The sequence below is a fragment of the Mytilus galloprovincialis genome, chromosome 6, assembly GCF_965363235.1.
Source record: "Mytilus galloprovincialis chromosome 6, xbMytGall1.hap1.1, whole genome shotgun sequence".
Classification (NCBI taxonomy): domain Eukaryota; kingdom Metazoa; phylum Mollusca; class Bivalvia; order Mytilida; family Mytilidae; genus Mytilus; species Mytilus galloprovincialis.
In genome coordinates this window covers 97,819,332-97,841,840 of record NC_134843.1, presented here as the reverse complement: position 1 = coordinate 97,841,840, position 22,509 = coordinate 97,819,332, and the positions used below count along the sequence as shown (strand labels likewise).

At 33.1% G+C, this 22,509-nt stretch overlaps 1 protein-coding gene across 1 annotated transcript in view; it reads right to left on the bottom strand.

Annotated features, from left to right (window-relative positions):
* Positions 1 to 22,509, bottom strand: part of LOC143081086 (E3 ubiquitin-protein ligase rnf213-alpha-like) — a 95,121-nt gene that overhangs the window by 44,936 nt on the left and 27,676 nt on the right. Inside the window, exons 25-41 of the mRNA XM_076257322.1 lie at positions 22,201 to 22,323; positions 20,654 to 20,774; positions 19,739 to 19,977; positions 18,619 to 18,701; positions 17,560 to 17,693; positions 17,230 to 17,316; positions 14,565 to 14,744; positions 13,628 to 13,788; positions 11,717 to 11,939; positions 11,228 to 11,398; positions 10,954 to 11,016; positions 10,421 to 10,530; positions 9,010 to 9,150; positions 8,584 to 8,746; positions 6,951 to 7,027; positions 984 to 1,116; positions 402 to 509 (exon numbers count right to left, since the gene is read on the bottom strand). Coding sequence (XP_076113437.1) covers positions 402 to 509; positions 984 to 1,116; positions 6,951 to 7,027; positions 8,584 to 8,746; positions 9,010 to 9,150; positions 10,421 to 10,530; positions 10,954 to 11,016; positions 11,228 to 11,398; positions 11,717 to 11,939; positions 13,628 to 13,788; positions 14,565 to 14,744; positions 17,230 to 17,316; positions 17,560 to 17,693; positions 18,619 to 18,701; positions 19,739 to 19,977; positions 20,654 to 20,774; positions 22,201 to 22,323 — 2,317 coding nt within the window. The remainder of the gene's footprint in view (positions 1 to 401; positions 510 to 983; positions 1,117 to 6,950; positions 7,028 to 8,583; positions 8,747 to 9,009; positions 9,151 to 10,420; positions 10,531 to 10,953; positions 11,017 to 11,227; positions 11,399 to 11,716; positions 11,940 to 13,627; positions 13,789 to 14,564; positions 14,745 to 17,229; positions 17,317 to 17,559; positions 17,694 to 18,618; positions 18,702 to 19,738; positions 19,978 to 20,653; positions 20,775 to 22,200; positions 22,324 to 22,509) is intronic.

Below are 22,509 nucleotides of genomic sequence, written 5' to 3'. Positions count from 1 at the left end.
CTGGAAGAATATTTATAGCCAACACATGGTACAAAGTCCACAGTAGTACAAGTTTTGTATTTTGTTCAAGAAGGAAGTCCATCTTCTCCTTTTCAAATTTCCTAACGTGTGGTTTTACAGTTAAGTTTATGTAAGATGTTGTTTAACTAATCCTTACCAGAGTCCACTAGTTATATCTAGTATATTGTAGATATAAGATCAGAACCTTTTCTTCATTAAAAAAATGAAATAAATAATTTATCTTATATATATTCAAATATTTATAATTTACCAGGTAAATTTCCAGAAAAGTAATAATTACAAATTTTCAGAAACGTAGAATCAGGAAAAATTAGCGGAAATGCAATACGCCCAAAATCAACATACAAATACATTCTTTATTTTCTATTGAAGGGATTTACCTGATTCAGGGCATCATACAGACTTTCATACAGATTCTCCAAGTTCAACAGGATTACAGTACTGCCAGTCTCCATACAAACTTTGATACGGTTTATATTTCTACACACCTAAAACAAATTGTTTTGTATAATATAAATGACAAGTCACTTACAACCTACCAGATTAGTATGCACATTTTAAGACAGTGTTACGTTAATTCAATATCAAGTCAATTCTTTAAAAGAGTAAAGTTTAAAAGTTCTCATTTAGCCCTCATTGTCAATTTCAAATGCTTGAGTCAAGAAATGAAGCAGATATGTATATATATACGATATTCTGAATTTCAGTGTAAAGTCAGTTCTTATGCAAACATTTCTCAAAACATTTTTATTATCTACTTTTTAACCAAAACAGCACTAATGGTTAAAAGCATAAACAATTCTTTATTGCAAGATTTTTATGACAATTCATTATTGTGTCTCTCACAAAAGTCCAATTAAATATATTGATCCATTTGCGCCCATTAAGGATATTGATTCATTTGAGGGAAATAAATGACAATACCACTACACATTCAGATAAGACTTTTGATTAAGAAATACCTGTGTATATTCTTGGTCACTAGGAAAACTACTCCCAAATATAACAACAGCATTTTCCATGGTAAATATTTTCTGTTGTAATATTGTCAGGGCTCCATAGTTCTCAGTCAGCAGTAACAGGTATCGGGTTTCACTGGAAAAACAGAGGACAAGTATGAAGACTGACAAATACAACATACAATAGCTTATTCCAGACACTGATTATCATATATGAGAGACCTAAAGGGGGAGGTATCTGCATGGAAGAACGTGAAATAAAAATGCCATTTCATGATGAACGAACAATTAAAAAAAATTAGCATGTCGATCTTTTACCGATTTCAGGAAAATGGTGAATAATGAACCTTTTTCACGGCTGTGAAATAATCAAAGAGCTGAAAGCTCTGAGGAAAAATGACGCCACTGCCTCTAATATTGGGATATTTTTTATGCAAGTCTTGATTTTCACATACCGTAATAAGTTGAACATTGCAACATGTCTCGTAAGCATATATTTGATATTCGTATATGAGTGTGTGAAGTGAAGATGACAACTGACTGGTTTTTTTTTAAAACAAATGAATAGGTCAAGAGTCAAGACTACCTAAACAAGTGAAACTGCGAGCTACTGCTCACTGATGATACCCCCGCCGCAAGTGGATAATATTAATAGTGTAAAAATATGCAAGTGTTCGGTAAACAGGAAGTTGTCGAGTGATGAATCTGAAAACGCATCACACGGTATAGCTGACTTATAAAAATCCTGAAACCAAATTTCAGAAATCCTTGTATTGTAGTTCCTGAGAAAAATGTGACGAAAATTTTTAACTTGGTTATCATGTGTAAAATCATACAAGTGTTCGGTAAACAGGAAGTAGTCGAGTGATGAATCTGAAAACGCATTATATAAATCCTGAAACCAAATTTCAGAAATCCTTGTATTGTAGTTCCTGAGAAAAATGTGACGAAAATTTTCAACTTGGCTATCATGTGTAAAATCATACAAGTGTTCGGTAAACAGGAAGTTGTCGAGTGATGAATCTGAAAACGCATCACACGGTATAGCTGACTTATAAAAATCCTGAAACCAAATTTCAGAAATCCTTGTATTGTAGTTCCTGAGAAAAATGTGACGAAAATTTTTAACTTGGTTATCATGTGTAAAATCATACAAGTGTTCGGTAAACAGGAAGTAGTCGAGTGATGAATCTGAAAACGCATCACACGGTATAGCTGACTTATATAAATCCTGAAACCAAATTTCAGAAATCCTTGTATTGTAGTTCCTGAGAAAAATGTGACGAAAATTTTCAACTTGGCTATCATGTGTAAAATCATACAAGTGTTCGGTAAACAGGAAGTTGTCGAGTGATGAATCTGAAAACGCATCACACGGTATAGCTGACTTATATAAATCCTGAAACCAAATTTCAGAAATCCTTGTATTGTAGTTCCTGAGAAAAATGTGACGAAAATTTTCAACTTGGCTATCATGTGTAAAATCAGACAAGTGTTCGGTAAACAGGAAGTTGTCAAGTGATGAATCTGAAAACGCATCACACGGTATGGCTGACATATATAAATGTTGATACCAAATTACAGAAAGGGTGGATGTGTAGTTCCTGAGAAAAATGTGACGAAAGTTTCATTGGACGGACTGACTGACGGACGGACTGACAGACAGAGGTAAAACAGTATACCCCCCCTTTTTTAAAGCGGTTTAAAGCGGGGGTATAATAAAGCGGGGGTATAATGATCTACAGTATCCAATGACTACTGGCATGTTTTTTTTGTACAAATAAATAGGTCAAGACTACCTGAATGATCTACAGTATCCAATGACTACTGTCTGGTTTTTTTTTTGTACAGATAAATAGGTCAAGAATACTGGAATGATATACAATATCCAATGATTACTAGCTGTTCTTTTGTACTAATAAATAGGTCAAGACTATTTATATGATCTACAATATCCAATGACTACTTGCTGTTCTTTTGTACGTACTAAATAAAGACTACCTGAATGATCTAAAGTATTCTAATTAATGTGTATTTTTTTTTCTTGCAATTACATTTTTCTAATTCAAGAATACAGACTACTAGTATCCTTTCAAACCAAATGATTATGAAGAACCTGTTGTAATTAGCTCTTAGACCCCACTAGTCCTATAAACATATGACTTCGCATTCTTATTCAATTTTTAACGTTTTTATACTGATATTTTCATTTTTTTTAAATTTTTGAATGCGAAGTGTGACACATTGATAGATTTTATCAGAACAGTAAATAGAAATAGTAAATAATGCTCCTGAGGTCATATGTTATAGGACTAATTACCCACATATATAGTGACATACACAAATGTAGTTATTTCTGTTACTTGAAGCAAATTCTATTTCTTTAGATTTACACACTATTGTTATACTTGTTTTATTTCACATTGAAGATTAGACAAATAGGGATACTCTTTTGATTTTTTTTATTTCATGTCAGTCAGGTCCCTTTATATGAAACTTGAAACCACTTCTCTGCCATATTGATATTTTATAACAACTCTGCCCATGACCCATATAATTTGATATTCATTCTTTAACCATATATTATAGTAAGCTAGTCTTTTTTTTTATTTTACACTAATCCACAATCTTTCATGTTTATGAGTGTATTGACATTCCGCCAAGTAAAACACCGTACAATATTCAAACTCACTTTAGGGCCTTAATAATATGGTACAAGTAAAATCGGCCCTGGTAAAATCGACATCTAGTCAAATTGGCACCTATTTAAAGTCAATTAGGCATCCAATAATAAATATAAATAATTCAACCTTTAACTAGAGGCTCTAAAGAGCCTGTGTCGCTCACCTTGGTCTATGTGAATATTAAGGGAAGCAGATGGATTCATGACAAAATTGTGTTTTGGTGATGGTGATGTGTTTGTACATCTTACTTTACTGAACATTCTTGCTGCTTAAAATTATCTCTATCTATAATGAACTTGGCCCATTAGTTTCAGTGGAAAATGTTAGTAAAAATTTACAAATTTTATGAAAATTGTTAAAAATTGACTATAAAGAACAATAACTCCTAAGGGGGTCAATTGACCATTTCGGTCATGTTGAATTATTTGTAAATCTTACTTTGCTGAACATTATTGTTGTTTACAGTTTATCTCTATCAATAATAATGTTCAAGATAATGACCAAAAACAACAAAATTCCCTTAAAACTAACAATTCAGGGTCAGCAACCCAACAACCGGTTGTCCGATTCATCTAAAAATTTCAGAGCAGATAAATGTTGACCTGATAATAAATTTTACCCCATGTCAGATTTGCTCTAAATGCTTTGGGTTTTGAGTTATAAGCCAAAAACTGCATTTTACCCCATGTTCTATTTTTAGCCATGGCGGCCATCTTGGTTGGATGCCCGAGTCACCGGACATATTTTTCGAACAACTAACCCAAAAGATGATTGTTGCCAAGTTTGGATAAATTTAGCCAAGTAGTTTCAGAGGAGAAGATTTTTGTAAAAGATTACTAAGATTTACGAAAAATGGTTAAAAATTGACTATAAAGGGCAATAACTCCTAAAGGGGTCAACTGACTATTTCGGTCATGTTGACTTATTTGTAAATCTTACTTTGGTGAACATTATTGCTGTTTATAGTTTATCTCTATCTATAATAATATTCAAGATAATAACCAAAAAGGGCAAAATTTCCTTAAAATTACTAATTCAGGGCCAGCAACCCAACAACGGGTTGTCCGATTCATCTGAAAATTTCAGGGCAGATAGATCTTGAACTGATAAACAATTTTACCCCATGTCAGATTTGCTATAAATGCTAAGGGTTTTGAGTAATAAGCCAAAAACTGCATTTTACCCCATGTTCTATTTTTAGCCATGGCGGCCATCTTGGTTTGATGGCCGGGTCACCAGACACATTTTTCAAACTAATAACCCAAAAGATGATTGTGGCCAAGTTTGGTTTAATTTGGCCCAGTAGTTTCAGAGGAGAAGATTTTTGTAAAACATTACTAAGATTAAGAAAAATGGTTAAAAATTGACTATAAAGGGCAATGACTCCTAAAGGGGTCAACTGACCATTTCAGTATGTTGACTTATTTGTAAATCTTACTTTGCTGAACATTATTGCTGTTTACTGTTAATCTCTATCTATAATAATATTCAAGATAATAACCAAAAACAGCAAAATTTCCTTAAAATTACTAATTCAGGGGCAGCAACCCAACAACGGGTTATCCGATTCATCTAAAAATTTCAGGGCAGATAGATCATCACCTGTTTAACAATTCTACCCCATGTCAGATTTGCTCTAAATGCTTTGGTTTTTGAGTTATTAGCAAAAAACTGCATTTTACCCCTATGTTCTATTATTAGCCATGGCGGCCATCTTGGATGGTTGGCCGGGTCACCGGACACATTTTTTAAACTAGATACCCTAATGATGATTGTGGCCAAGTTTGGTTTAATTTGGCCTAGTAGTTTCAGAGGAGAAGATTTTTGTAAAAGTTAACGACGACGACGGACGACGACGGACGACAGACGCCAAGTGATGAGAAAAGCTCACTTGGCCTTTTAGGCCAGGTGAGCTAAAAATGTGAAGAAACGTGATAAAATTAGGTTAATATTTCTGGCCAACCCCTTCCTTATCTACCTTTTCTTGGGTAAATACTGTAAAATTTCTGGACAACCCATTCCTTATTTTTACTGTTTTTGCTTAAAATACTGTTAAAATATATATTAAACAAATCTAACATGGGTGCCCAATTGACTATATCAAGTGCCGATTTAACCAGGTGCCAATTTGACTAGATGCCGATTTGACTATACCGGGTGCCGAATTGACCAGGTGCCGATTTAACCGTCCAAGTGCCGATTTGACTACTATTCCGTAAGACAGTGATCGCGTCGATCAGGGCGAACGATCCCACCCGCCAATAAAACCGTTGTATTAAAGCCAGCATCGATATCGACAATTTATGCACATTTCAATGCACATGTCATACAGATACAGTCTGTTACAGACTCTACTGTTGTAAATTTGTAAACAAAGATTGAGTCGGATGTCCGATACTTCGATCTGTCTTATAACCAATAGAAAGTGTACCAACACGGACACATTATATTTTCTTATAAAAAAGGCAGTGGTTTGTAAAAAGAAAAGACTATCAAGTTTTCCCCGATTAATTATAGATTTTTAATGTTTTAACAATGTTTTAGTTTTACTTCACATAATCAATAAAGTTATAAAAATAGATTTATGAGTATCTTAACAACATTGGTTGTTACACTTCGATCTTTTTGGTAATAAGAAGGACCGGAGGTATGTAAACTGGTTCCCGGTTGAATACTACACAGAATTCATAATAAAAGCAAATTCCAGTTTAAATAAAATAGTAAATACGAAACCAAGAGCGGTAGACGGAGAAATGTAATGGAAAGTAAATACGAACCAAGCGCGGTAGGCAGAGAAATGTAATGGAAGTTCAGTTCACTAGTATAGAAACATGCCGCTGAAAGCGTCATTTTTCAAAAACCCTTTACCACCCACATATATCTATGATTGTAAAGTCTCTTTGAACAAAGTTAATATAGAACTATTTGAATTTCAGATTTACCGACTTTTATAGTAAATGAATCAGATCCCACCAGATGCATCTTCATACAAAATAATTTCATAGAAAGTCATCCAAACTATACATAAACTGACAAGTCAGTGAAGTGTATAAAACTGACAAGTCAGTGAAGTGTATAAAAATGTTAGTTAGTTTCACATAGCGTTGTTGGGGGATTTTGATTTATTTTACTATATGCGATTTACAAGAGCTATACAGCAATGTATCAGACTGAGTGTCTGCTTTTGTAAGTAGACTCTGACATTTAAATATACATTTGTTTTCCTGTTAGTTTGCTGTCATACTTATCTTTACTCAAAAAGTTTAGATCTGATATATAAACATACCTGATAGATGTGTCTTCACCTGTCAGACAGGCCTGGATCATTCCTGCTGGGGTACAATCAGGATCATGTTTTCTTGGCTGAAATATTCCATAAAAGCTGTATCATATAATGGTACAGTATCACAGATATTGAAATTAACTTTATTGCTTAACATCAAGTTTTCCAGATTTTATTTCATTTTAAATTCATAACCCATTTATATATCTGGAATGTATACTTTGTCTAAATTCAGACAGTAGGCCCGAGAACACAGTTATTTTGTAGTGCATTTCTTTTAAACAATACATTCAAATTAAAAAAATCGCACCTGCTCTTTCTCAAAAAGATTTTTTACAGTGTAGTGTACTACCAGTGAGACAAATAATATCAAAATTATAGAAACTTCTACCAGCTCTAACTCAAAATATTGACAATTCTGTGTTAAGGGAGTGTAAAATTCAGTTTGACAGCTTCAGACATGATAACCAAATCACTACTTAACATAAAGATTCAGCACCCAAATTTTTTTGACATGTAATTACATCCCCCTACTTAATATTTCAAGCATTTAATATCAAGAAATAAATTGGGAAAGTGTATCAAATAAAACATGCTAGTTATACACTGTTTACACTAGGGACTATATTCGTAGACAACGAAAACCAAAAGACGATAACTGTGTCCTTGGACCAGTATATATTTTCATAATGTTTATTTTGATATGTTTTGTTTTGAAAGTAAACTGTTGCCATGAAATTCAATTATCTTCTGCAATGTAGTGAATGCAAAAGAGCCTTTTGTGACACTCTTCTGTTTAAAAGGAAGAAAATTCAAATTGTCCTTAAATGAAATTTTCTGGAATTCTTTTCTTTATAAATATAATAGAATTCCATAGATTTTAAAATCTTCATTCTGTGGTCTTCTGTACTTAAAATAAGTGCAAATGGTATACTCTGTAAATTATCTAAAATACCATCATAATTTATGTTTATGAATCTTAGTTATTTTCCATACTTTGTGGCTTGTCTGGGTTAAAAGACATCCCCCATTTCCATGGCTTGTCTGGGTTAAGGTTGCATTTCTGTAAATATTGACAATGCAATTTCCCATAGGAACTCCTTTTACGGCTAAAACTGTACCACTTTTACTATGAAGTTTTGAAAAAAATCTTATCCTAGAATTGAAATTTCATATGCACCACAATTTTTTTCAAAGGTCAAAATATAGGGCTGTGCGGCATATTTTCAACGTTTATATGCCCTAAACTTCTCAGAGTTTAAACTAACACTAATTTTCTCAACTACCCCTACGTCGAATGAAAGGTTACCACAGATTTCAATGTAAACAATATGAACATGTTTATTTACTGGTAACATTCCCAAGTTATGTCTGTGAGATGGAACACAGAGAGCATAACTGGGAACCAGTATGTAAACAAAATTAATTTTCTATGAATATTCAAGTTCTCCCCAAAAGAGGCGTGTTTTGAGAAATGGCTGTATTTACAAAGTGCAACCTATAAAGGCATCCCCCATTTCCATTCTCAATTTTATAGTTGATAAGTTTTGTCTTTCACATTCTTATAAATAAATCAAATCATACTTTCCAAAGTAAAAAAAAAACCTCAATCATACAATTTTTTTTTTTAGAATACCTTATCATTTTTGTCCACTAGATGTGCCAGTTTTTTACAGAAAATATCAACTGGTTTAACATTCTCTAATCCTCCAAAATTTCTCAGTATAGAATGCTTTAGTTGGAACCATGTCGGCTTCCTCTTTGATTCTGACACAAAGCCATATAGCATCTTCAGTAAACTAAAATAACAAGAATACATTTGTTGTTGTGATCAGCATACCCCATACTTAAAAAGACAATGCATAAGAGACAAGACTATATATTTTTTTCTGTGTTACTTTTATACAAATTGTCTATTAATTTATCTTTTTAAAATCATTAGCTATTATTTTCATTACTTTTTGCCATAGTATCAGAGCTGCACAAAATCAATGGAATAATTACTGTGTACCTTTTGTGCAGGGAACTACAAATAAAAGAAGTTAACCTGTCTTATATTTACCTGTAAAAGTCTCGAAGACCAAAGAATTCCCTCATCTCTGTAGAGGCCTCTTTAAACAAAGCCAAATAAGAATCAGCCATTGGATGTATCATTGGTTCTATGTATTTCAATACTTTCTGTTTCTTTGTTGTACATATCCCTCTAATAATACAATTCATTTCTCATAAATCATTTTAATAGTTTTAACATTAACGGGGAATACATCATGATACAATTTAAATTTCATTAGTAAATCTATCAATTGTTCTGTATAACACTTACATATACTCAGCAGTATGTTGCACTGTTACACCACTGTCCCAGGTTAGGGGAGGGTTGGGATCTAGCTAAAATGTTTAACACCGCCAAAATCTGTATATATGTACCCAGGGGTCGACTTTAAGCTTGTTTGTGTACTGGCCAGTTGGACCAGTGGACTAAAAACTCTACTGGTCCTTTTTTCACATGTTGTACAGTTCATTAAATTCCGATCTACTATATAATTAAACCATTCACGATCTTTTTCCCATGATTTTAGGTATTTTCATTTCCTTTTGTCAATTTCATATACTTTATTTCGATCTTCCTTTTGATTTTCACTTCTTTTAATTTTTTTGTCCGGTGGTTTAACTCCTTCAAAGGGTTTTGTGATTTTTATCGACAAATTTCTACTGGTCCGCCGGACCACCAGCTGACAAAATCTACTGATCCGACGCACATTCTACTGGTCCCGGACCACCAGACCAGCGCTAATTTCGACCCCTGTATGTACCTGTCCTGAGTCAGGAGCCTGTAATTCAGTGGTTGTAGTTTGTTGACATGTTACATATTTGCTTTTTGTTCATTTTTTTGCACATTATTTTAATAGCCGGTTAGTTTTCTTGTTAAAATCATTTTATATTGTGATTTCGGGCTATTTATAGCTGACTATGCCGTATGGACTTTGCTCATTGTTGAAGGCCATACAGTGACCTATAGCTGTTAATTACTGTGTCTTTTGGTATCTTGTGGGGATTTGTCTCCTTGGTAATCACATCTTCTTTTTTTCTATTTGATTTTATAGAATAATTAGAACTTTGTTATACAAAATACAAATACTGTATTATATACTGTAATGAAAGGAGAATGAGTTCATTGGACATGGATGATGCACCCACTTACATATAATGTTATAAAGGGATATAACTCAAAAACGGCCAAGGTGATGCAACCCAAATTTGAACTTGATCTGTGTTTTGAGGTAATATGCATACCATTTGGTTGAGGCAAACTGATTTTAAAGAAAGGAAACTAATTTTGGTATGCATTAACAGACAAGGGTAACACTTAAAATGACCCCTCTACTGGCAAGGGAAATACAAAACAGCAGGCAGTAAAATAGTGATAAGGTGTACATACTACTCATGAATTATATTGTTAAATATTTGCATACCTAGCACTTTCAATCAGTTCTGTGATATCAGGAACTTCTCTCTGTACAAGGATGCCTCGATTCATTTTAGCTGGATCCAGGGCCCAGTTTGATATACCAATGAAAGCAACCTGCAAGTATTAAAGAAAATTTATGATTTTCCTGTTTGAATTGTTTTACACAAGTCATTTTGGGGACCTTTATAGCTTACTGTTCTTAAAGAGCCAATTCTCCATGTTGAAGGCCTTACTTTGACCTATAATGGTTTACTTTTACAAATTATTACTTGGATGGAGAGTTGTCTATTTGACATCCATACCACATCTTCTTATCTAGGAAAGTATCAAATTATACTTTATAAGATTTAACACAAAATTAACAAAATAAGTATGGTATTAGCAATTTAACTTGCCTGGCTTCCATATGTTGACTGATACAATATTTGTTCATGGTTTAGAATATTTTATAGAAATTATTGGAACATTTTTTTGGGTATAGTTTAGTTTATGATTTGTCTACTGATATCTAAGTAGGAGTCAGTAAAAACAATTTACCTTTTTATAGTCTGCTGGTTCTTCATCGTCAGGGCAACCATCTTCAAGGAGCGGATGTAAGGTCTAAAATAAATATTTATATGAACTGAATTTTACTTTGATTGAGATAATGACAATATTGCTTTTTTGGCTTTTCAGGATTTAGTAAACAATGCTCTGTATGAAAAAGTAGACTTAATTTTCAAAAGACAAATTTAACCGCACTGGTTTATTCTAAAACAAAATGGTTTAAAAAAATCTGAATAAATATTAACAAGAAGAACTATATACCTACCTTCAAAGGCATTCTGGGAGAATCTTCTGCCAGACCAATTTCATCCAATACAACTATAGACACAAATCTGTCTAGTGGTTTCCCTTTCTGGAAGTTAGCACATTGTCTGAAGGTCCCCACAATACCTTCTGGTACTGACAGATGACTGCATTGGAAAGATACCATTTGTACCTGTAAAAGTTGTCAGAGCATAGATTTAGATAATGTACATAGACTGGTAACTGTCATTGTCAAAGGCTGTTCCAGAATTAAAATCAATTGAAGCATAGGACATAAAAATAATACATAAAACTTTGAAAGAGAAATCATAGTTTACAGAAAAATGTAATAACTATCCATCTGCAATATCGGTCCTCATTATTAGCTATTTGTTAACCCTTTGACAATAAGACCTCTAGCATTAAGTTAAGATAACAGATATACAGAACATGCTTCCCCAATTAGTCAGTCTAAGACCTAAGATCTCTTAAAAAGTATATGATATATCACCTGTTTGTAATTCTTGAAGAGTTCATTCTGTGCAGCATTACCCTGCATGGCATCAGCTACTATGGTCTTAGCTAGAGATTTAGAACTTCCCGGTTTACCAACCAAGAACATAGGAATTCTCAACTCTATACACACTATCATCATAAATACATTCTCCTTTAAAGCCTGGTTCCTTGCTATGTTTGGTGCTAAGCTAACACTATCCAAGAATACAGACTGACACCTGTAATTATATATAGAGGAATGCTTCATCAAATGCTTATATCTTTCCTTATTAAACATGTATGCAAAAGTATATGATTTTTTTCAGCTTAAATTTTTATTTTTTAACTACTTATATACCACTAGCTCAAACAACAGTTTCTCATATCAAATTTTAAAACAATTTTTATTTCATTCTATCTTGCTCATTTGTACTCTACTTTTAAAGGGGCACTAGCTGTCAAATTTGTGTTCACCGATTTTAATGAAATTCTCATATTTGATTTATAACAATGTAAAAACATTTATCCAAACTATTAAAAGTATAAAATAAACAATTAACATGGCAAGGGCATGAAAATATGTTGCTCGGTTCGTGTGTAATTTAGTCTAGACGCCATCTAATTAATTATCGAGTTGACCTCTAAAGTCATCCAATGACAATATAAGCGATGTAAACATAAATATAGATATAAATAGATTAAGCAAACTAGTGCTGTTGGATTATTCTATGTCTTTTTAATTTCATATTTTAGATGAAAAATAAATGTTTATCATCGTTTTTACCTGTATAAGAATGATTTTTGTGGATCGAATCAGTCAGTCAAATGATTTACCTTTGATTCAATTTCAATGTTGATATTCTTTTCCTTTTAATAACTTTACACATACAATTCACGTGTTATCCATCTCAAGCTAAGGGGTTGAAGTTCATATGAATACGAATTCAATGAGGTCGAATTATTGACTTGCAAGTGGAATATTTCATAATCAATAACAACAACAACAACAATAATACTTTATTTTAAGAGGGTTACACAGTTAGCTATATAACTAATCTTCCCTGAGGCCCTCATCATGAAAAATCAAACAAAATGCAAACATATACATTGCATACATTAGTATAAAAGTCAAGTATGATAAAATGTTCAATACAACTTGATGAAATGGGATGAAAAAATAAACATGATGACATAATCAGTTTTTAATATTATATTATTAATATCTCAGATCCGGACATCCTGGCATTTAAATTTTTCAAGGGGTGATGGAGATAGGATTCCTCTAGATTTTTCATCTATTTGAAGGTGATAACTGATTATTTATATTGTTGATTATTTTTTAACCAGAGGATATAGTATGATAAAAATCAAAATGGAGATAATATATAGTGTCTTTACAAATATTAAGTGGGTAAAATTACTAGATTCAACTGGTGTCAATATATCATCAATTAAATTTATTTGCATTGAAGTCTATGGAAAACCAAGAGGATTCTTATCCGCATCACCTCTCAACATTGTTTATATAACACAAATTCTAATCATTGATTGGTCAGTTACATGTTATGATGTCACTGCAAATCTGAGAATACAGCTAGGTTGATTTCAATAAATGATCTGTTATTTTGTATTTGAAAGAATTAACATTTGTAATATTTCTTAATGGTATTGGCAAATTATTCCACAATAATGGTCCAGAATACATAAAAGATTTTTTGAACAATTCTGTTTTTGGTTTAGGGAGTATGAGGTTTCCTTGAACAGCATTTCTCAAGGGGTATGGATTTCTGTCTGAAACAATCAATGATTGACCAAAAAAATAATATTTTAGATTTTTTATATATCTCGTAGCTAGTGTCCCTTTAAATAACTTGGTCTATATAAATCTCTGCTACTATGTACAAGTCTGTTTATTGTAAATGCTTACTTTGAAATTTCCTCTTCAATCTGATCAGCACCTCCAGGTAACACCAATGGCTGTGTGAAATACTTGGAAACTGTATCCCGGTATTCTTTTCTGTTCTTCAGACAGGCATGGTAACAGACTCCAAGGGCAAGCACCAGTGATCTGGTCACATCATCTATGCGCTATAAAAATTTATAAATAACTGCTAAAATATGTATTCTAAGCAGATTATAATCCTATTTATTTCATTATTTTACATATTAGAGATGCAACATTTTAAATCTCAGATTAAATATGGTACTTAGATATTGACTTGAAGTAAAAATTCCTTCACAACATGATATATAGAATTCCATGGGAAAATATTGTTCACATCACAAACAAGACTTTATATGGTAAGAGACAATATACCATGAATGCTTATACACTCATTACATGAATGCACAAATTGCATAATTGTTGTATAAAAGATACCTGATGTGGTGTTTCCCACTTACCTTATAAGATGTTTCACTTTTCCAGATGAGGTGTTTCACATTTACCTGATGAACAGTTTCACATTTACCTGATGAACAGTTTCACATTTTAAAATGATGGGATGTTTCACATTTACCTGATGAGCTGTTTCACATTTACCTGACTAGGTGTTTCACATTTCTTTGATAAGCTGTTTCACATTTACCTGACTAGGTGTTTCACATTTCTTTGATAAGCTGTTTCACATTTCCCCGATGAGCTGTTTCATATTTATCTGACTAGGTGTTTCATATTTTCCTGACTAGTTGTTTCACATTTCCCTGGTGAGCTTTTACACATTTACCTGACTAGGTGTTTCATATTTCCCTGATGAGCTGTTGCACATTTACCTGACTAGGTGTTTCATATTTCCCTGATGAGCTCTTGCACATTTACCTGACTAGGTGTTTCATATTTCCCTGATGAGCTGTTTCTCATTTACCTGACAAGGTGCCTCTACTTCCATTAATTCATCCTCCGAATCTTCATCTGAGTCATCTGCATCATTCATGTTGTGAAGCCTCCTGAACAATAACTGGTCTTCCCTACTTTGTTTGTAGAACCAACTCATCATCTGTAAAACTCTCTCTACATCCCTCAAGCTAACAAAACTACACTCATCCTAAAATACAAATAGAAAAATAAAATAAAAACTTATCTTTTATCAATATGTTGTTTGAAGTTTTGATTAAAACTATATATAATTGTATGACCAGACATAATTACAGAAAATATATACCACCTTCATAAAGGACAAGGTTCACTTGGGGGGGGGGGGGTCAGAGGGGTCCTGAACCCGAAATCCCAGATTTAAAACATGAAATTCCGAGGTCCAAAATTAAAAAAAAAATTAAATCCTAACATCCCGAAATTCGAAAAAGGAAATCTCGGATCCCGAAAGGGTCAATACAGAAATCCCGAGCTTAAAAACACCGATCCTGACAACTGGAACTAGAGGCTCTAAAGAGCCTGTGTCGCTCACCTTGGTCTATGTGAATATTAAACAAAGGAAGCAGATAGATTCATGACAAAATTGTGTTTTGGTGATGGTGATGTGTTTGTACATCTTACTTTACTGAACATTCTTGCTACTTAAAATTATCTCTATCTATAATGAGCTTGGCCCAGTAGTTTCAGTGGAAAATGTTAGTTAAAATTTACAAATTTTATGAAAATTGTTAAAAATTGACTATAAAGGACAATAACTCCTTAGGGGTCAATTGACCATTTCCGTCATGTTGACTTATTTGTAAATCTTACTTTGCTTAACATTATTGATGTTTACAGTTTATCTCTATCTATAATAATATTCAAGATAATAACCAAAAACAGCAAAATTTCCTTAAAATTACCAATTCAGGGGCAGCAACCCAACAACAGGTTGTCAGATTCATCTGAAAATTTCAGGGCAGATAGATCTTGACCTGATAAACAATTTTACCCCTGTCAAATTTGCTCTAAAGGCTGCGGTTTCAGAGTTATAAGCCAAAATCTACATTTCACCCCTATGTTCTATTTTTAGCAATGGCGGCCATCTTGGTTGGTTGGCCAGGTCACGGGACACAATTTTAAAACTAATTACCCCAATTATGATTGTGGCCAAGTTTGGTTTAATTTGGCCCAGTAGTTTCAGAGGAGAAGATTTTTGTAAAAGATAACTAAGATTTACAAAATGGTTAAAAATTGACTATAAAGGGCAATAACTCCTATAGAAATCAACAGACCATTTTGGTCTAGTTGACTTATTTGTAGATCTTACTTTGCTGAACATTTTTGCTGTTTACAGTTTATCTCTATCTATAATAATATTCAAGATAATAACCAAAAACAGCAAAATGTCCTTAAAATTACCAATTCAGGGGCAGCAACCTATCAACGGGTTGTCCAATTCATCTCAAAATTTCAGGGCAGATAGATCTGGACCTGATAAACAATTTTACCTGATGACAGATTTGCTCTAAATGTTTTGGTTTTTGAGTGATAAGCCAAAAACTGCATTTTACCCCTATGTTCTATTTTTAGCCATGGTGGCCATCTTGGTTGGCTGGCCAGGTCACCGGACACATTTTTTTAACTAAATACCCCAATGATGATTGTGGTCAAGTTTGATAAAAATTGGCCCAGTAGTTTCAGAGGAGAAGATTTTTGTAAAAGCTAACGACGGACGACGACGACGACGACGACGACGCCGGACGCCGGACGCCAAGTGATGAGAAAAGCTCACTTGGCCCTTTGGGCCAGGTGAGCTAAAAAGGTCTTGCCCCCTCTCACTTATGGCACAAACTGGCCTAAAATATCAACTTTATCATAAAACACCAAAAAGGTGATATGATTCATAAATGGGTCTATTTCAAAAGCCTTAATGCTAAATAAATCAGTTCTTTTCATAAAAGTACATAATTTTCCAAAGTAGGCCTAATTTGGACATTTTGATCAAATATTGTTATTTTATGCAATTTTAAGACCTAAAAACTTTTGGAAAACCTTGGCCGCCACCTACGATCCAAAAATGTTTTGTAACCAAAAGATTCAAATTTTGGTATAGAATGCATCATTATAAAAAATTGACCTAAAATACAAATAATGTATATGTTAGGGGTCAAAGCTTCATAAATTTTAGTGAAAGATGCCTAAAAAGTATGTTTTTGTCTTAATAATATTCTCACAAGTACTTCTATGCAAAATTTGTAACCCTTCGTGATCCTTCTCCTTTAAATAATTCTTGAAAGTAAATTGATTTTTAAATGTGTCCATGGGACACGGCAACTGGCCTGCACTGTCACATTTCCATTTTCAGTGAATCTTATGATTCTTGACCAGAACATTAATATATCATTTATATAACAGTTAACTTAATAATGAAAATGTGTACAAAGGTTCAAATAGATGTAGTCAAAACTCCCCTTTACCAACACTTTAACCTGATAATGGACCAACAGACTAACAGAATGGCCGACGGACAGAGGGACATACATAGACTGGAAAACATAAAGTGTATTTACTATCCTAGGCATAAAATTTTAAATTAAGAGTTTATAAATCCTAATATTGAATAAATAAAAAGGAATTATCAAGACATCCAGTTTCTTTGATTAACTGAATCTTACCTTTTGATCCCTCATGAAATCTTGAGATATAGTAAGAATCTTACTCAAAGTTGTCTCTATTCCAGAAGGTAGTTCACCATTTTTTATCTGAAAAATAATAATGATACAAGTTTATCACAGATTGAAAGGTTTCACATACAGTTCTAAAGCAAAATCAGATATTTCAATTTTAGAAAACATATGTGAAAATCTTTAAATCCAGTTGTATAAACCAAAAGGAGTTGAAAAAGATTTTAAGTTACATTGCACATAGCATTTTATAAAGGTCTATGACTATGGCAGTTTCAATTAAGATTAAGCCAAAAAATCACAATACACTGAAGTACATACATATCTGAGAACCATCTGTTTGATATACATTTCCTCTACATCTGTGTTTAATTGTCCAAAGTCCCAGACTAGGGGGAGCATACTTTGTGGGAGTGGTTGGACACGGTATACTAAGTGTCTCATTGGAATTCTCCCTGTAAAATATAACATGAAAAATACATCACTAAAAACATGTAAGGTGTCAGACCACCAATTACTCCCTCCAATTTAGAACGTATGTAAAAGTAGCCCTACTCTGACACAAAATAGTGATTTTGATGTTGTTTTTGTTTACTTAAACTAACCAACAAATTTGAAGAAATGAAACTTTTGGTGAGAGAGAAATATATCTAGATCATTTTGAGCCAAAATTTACTTGTCTATGAGTCTGCATTAAAAATTGAGGATTAATGTGCTCCATAGTATACTAATTTTAGTTTTCCAGAAAAAAAGTGTTTTTTTTTGGAGTACCTCTGCTTGAGGGTCAGTTATTTTGTTAGAAGGCTTTAAAGGTATGGTGAAAATTGGCATGTAGAAAGCTGATACATGTACAATTCAGGATATACATGGTTTCTATGAAGTTAAACTTAAGGTAAAATATTTAGAAAGCTGTGAAAATTGCAAAATTTGGTTGAACAGATAGGGATTTTTAATTGGTGGTCTGACACCTGTAACTGATTAATTAATATATTGGTAAAAAGGAATCATCAGCAAATTATTTCCTATTTCAAACAAAAAAATCAAAATTTTAAATAGCAATTTGGAAAGCCTATAAAAATCTACATCTTATACTATTAATTTTCTAGGTGGTAAATACGTCTTGCAAAATGTATATAAAGAGGTGACATTTAAAATTGAACCTGATTAGTATTCTTTTACAGTTATGTCTTACATTTTCTAAGATAATGATGGTCTGCAAAGCTAATAAATCATCCACAAACCCAGAAAGTTACTAATATTTATACTTTGGTGTAAAAAAAAGACTTTGAAATATGATTAGACAGTCAGTGGATACAGGGATACAGTTAAATTTTGTGCAATCTTAACTGATTATAAGAAATTTAGTAAGTGTTTACATACCAAGTTTGTCTGTAGTTTTGTCAGAACTAACATAATATCCAAGACCTGCCTGTTCTAATCTCTTTATCAACTTCTCTGAATGTCTAAATTTAAATAAAGAAAATAAAACAGTTGTAGTTAAATCAAACGCCATGTCATAAACCTTTGATTTCATTCATCCTATATATTTTTTTACTTTTATTTTTAAAAATACTATGCGTTTGTTTATAATAAACTGTTATCACAGAGCATACCTGTCAACTAACCCGTATTCTGCGGGTGTGACCCGAGATTTTCACAATTCTGAGGGATCACCCGGGACACCTGCCGGGTCACTGAATAACCCAGGAATTCCGAAAATGACCCGTTTTCACACGGATTTCTAAGCCTTAAGATGATTTCATAAGTGATTGTCCGTTGAAATATCGGCAAATTCATAATTCTTCCATCAACAGAAGTTCAGCTAGCTGTGTAAACTGTCAGGTATGACAGAGATACGTTTCGCCTTTTTGTAATTTTGAAAATGCAAATGTTGAAATTAAAAAAGCAATACTGTAAGTTATGCAAATATTCAAAGTTGATGAACCATGACTGAAGGTACATGGCTAAACAATCTTCATAGAAATGAGATGTGCCAATGCTAATACAACTGCATAACAAATACCATTGACTTATAATAAGTCGTTCCCTTTAAACAAACACTTTTTTTTAAAAACAAACATTAACTTAAACTATGTAAAAGTTTCAAAGTCAATGAACCATGATGAGGGGTTAGGGTTATATATTCTCCATGGAAACAATACTTGCAAATGCCAATATAGTTGAATACCAAATATCATTGACTTAACATTATCATCAGTTCATCTTTAATTGATCTTATCACAAACTAATACATGCAAACTAAGAAAAAGTCTCCATGGAAATTTCTTTCCAACTACATGTCCCCATTCAAATGCATTGATCTCCAAAAAAGGGGCAAAAAGGGTGGTTCCAACCCCTATACATGTATAGATTTTAAATTATGATTTTATTTCATATCATATTTAACTATTCATGCACAATGGTGAAAGTATTAATTTTCTTCTTCTCAAAAGAGCATGAATAAACAGGACACAACATGATACTATTGAGTCAAACTTACTTTCTATATGGATTACAAGCGGCCACTATTTTCAGCCTCTCGTGAAGATTAATTGGTTTCCCTCCAAGAGATTTGTCACACATGATTTCCTTGATTACACCAATGGCTTCGGTTGTATTAGCTTCATCAAAGAACAACACAGTGTCCATGTTTTTATAATTGGCAGAATTTTTGCTAGCAATTTCCTCTGCTTTCTTCACTTTTCTTATTATGTCAGATGGCTTTGTTCCACCGTGAACCTGTGTTAAGATAAGACATACAAGGTTGTCAATGCAATGCATGATCAATTTTCACTTTAAAATGTGAAAACTGTGTAAATATCTTAATGTAGATTATATTATATGCATAAACGCTATCACATTGAGATCTTTCAGAACTTTCAAATAAGGCCAGTCTAGGGAATTTTCTACTTACTACTTTTGACTGCCTGCAGTGATAGCCTGAAAATAGCCTGAAAATGTTAATTCAAAATTATTAAAAGCAATATATGTATACCTTCTTATCTTCATAAGAATCATATTTTCCTCTTTAACCCCAGAAGGTTGCTGTAGTGAGCACATAAACTTGATTAATTTTCTCCATCTGTTCAAGGGACCTTACTCTTACCTTCATAAGAATCATATTTTCTACTTTAACCCCTGAAGGTTGCTGTAGTGAGCACATAAACTTGATTAATTTTCTCCATCTGGTCAAGGGACCTTACTCTTACCTTCATAAGAATCATATTTTCCACTTTAACCCCTGAAGGTTGCTGTAGTGAGCACATAAACTTGATTAATTTTCTCCATCTGTTCAAGGGACCTTACTCTTACCTTCATAAGAATCATATTTTCCACTTTAACCCCTGAAGGTTGCTGTAGTGAGCACATAAACTTGATTAATTTTCTCCATCTGTTCAAGGGACCTTACTCTTACCTTCATAAGAATCATATTTTCTACTTTAACACCAGGAGGTTGCTGCAGTGAGCACATAAACTTGATAAGACGAGTTTTACCACATCCAGTTTCTCCCATAATAATAACTGGTATGTCACATCTGAAAATATATCATATATAATTGCTTAACAGGAATGTGATAACTTTCATTAGGGCTGAAAATAAAAAACTAGAGGCTCTCAAGAGCCTGTGTCGCTCACCTGTTACTGTATTTACTGATGTCGGCCATCTTGGTTGGCAGGCAGGGTCATTAGACACTTTTTTTAAAATAGAAACCCTAGTAATGATTATGGCCAAGTTTGGTTAAATTTGGCCCATAGTTTCAGAAAAGAAGATTTTTGTACAAGTTACAAAAATGACAAAAATTTGTTCAATATTGACTATAAAGGACAAAAACTCCTTAAGGAGTTCTCCGACAATTTTGGACTTGTTGACTTATTTGTAGATCTTACTTTGCTGAACATTATTGCTGTTTACAGTTTATCTCTATCTATAATAATATTCAAGATAATAACCGAAAACTGCAAATTTTCCTAAAAATTACCAATTCAGGGGCAGCAACCCAACAACCAGTTGTCTGATCCATCTGAAAATTTCAGGGCAGATAGATCTTGACCTGATAAACAATGTAACCCCGTCATATTTGCTCTAAATGTTTTGGTTTTTGAGTTATAAGCCAAAAACTGCATTTTACCCTTGTGTTCTATTTTTAGCCATGGCGGCCATCTTGGTTGGATGGCCGGGTCACGGGACACATTTTTAAAACTAGATACCCCAAAGATGATTGTTGCAAAGTTTGGTTAAAATTGGCCCAGCAGTTTCAGAGGAGAAGATTTTGTAAAAGATTACTAAAATTTATGAAAAATGGTTAAAAATTAACTATAAAGGGCAATAACTCCTAAAGGGGTCAACTGACCATTTCGGTCATGTTGACTTATTTGTAAATCTTACTTTGCTGAACATTATTGCTGTTTACAGTTTATCTCTATCTATAATAATATTCAAGATAATAACCAAAAACAGCAAAATTTCCTTAAAATTACCAATTCAGGGGCAGCAACCCAACAACCAGTTGTCTGATCCATCTGAAAATTTCAGGGCAGATAGATCTTGACCTGATAATCAATTTAACCCCATGTCAGATTTGCTCTAAATGCTTTGGTTTTTGAGTTATAAGCCAAAAACTGCATTTTACCCCTGTGTTCTATTTTTAGCCATGGCGGCCATCTTGGTTTGATGGTCAGGTCATCGGACACATTTTTCAAACTAGATACCCCAAGGATGATTGTGGCCAAGTTTGGTTAAATTTGATCCAGTAGTTTCCAAGGAGAAGATTTTTGTAAAAGTTTACGGACGACGGACGACGGACGCCAAGTGATGAGAAAAGCTCACTTGACCTTTCAGGTCAGGTGAGCTAAAAACAACAAAATGCAATGATGATATGATCAAACTTTTCCTTACATAAATCTTAAACATAAAAATCTCACAAAATTAAAATATTACATAATTTGTACTTGATCTTTTACCTGAATCTCATATAAATAGCTAGAATCTTTTTCACATTGTCTGTTGTCAGTTCATACGTCTCATCAGGATCGTGTGGTAACTCTAGTCCCATCACGTTACACAGCTTCTTTATTTTCTCATGTCTGAAAAGGTATAATTTCTTTACTAAAGATCTCCATTTTAACACTATTTCTACCAAAATAAGTTAACAAATGTTTCCGTTGAGAGTTTTTTGAATTCTTCAATTGTTAAGATATCTTATTGAAGAAAACAGGCAATATTCCTCTTAAAACTGACATTGAAGAACATAAGGGAGGTACCACCTTGAA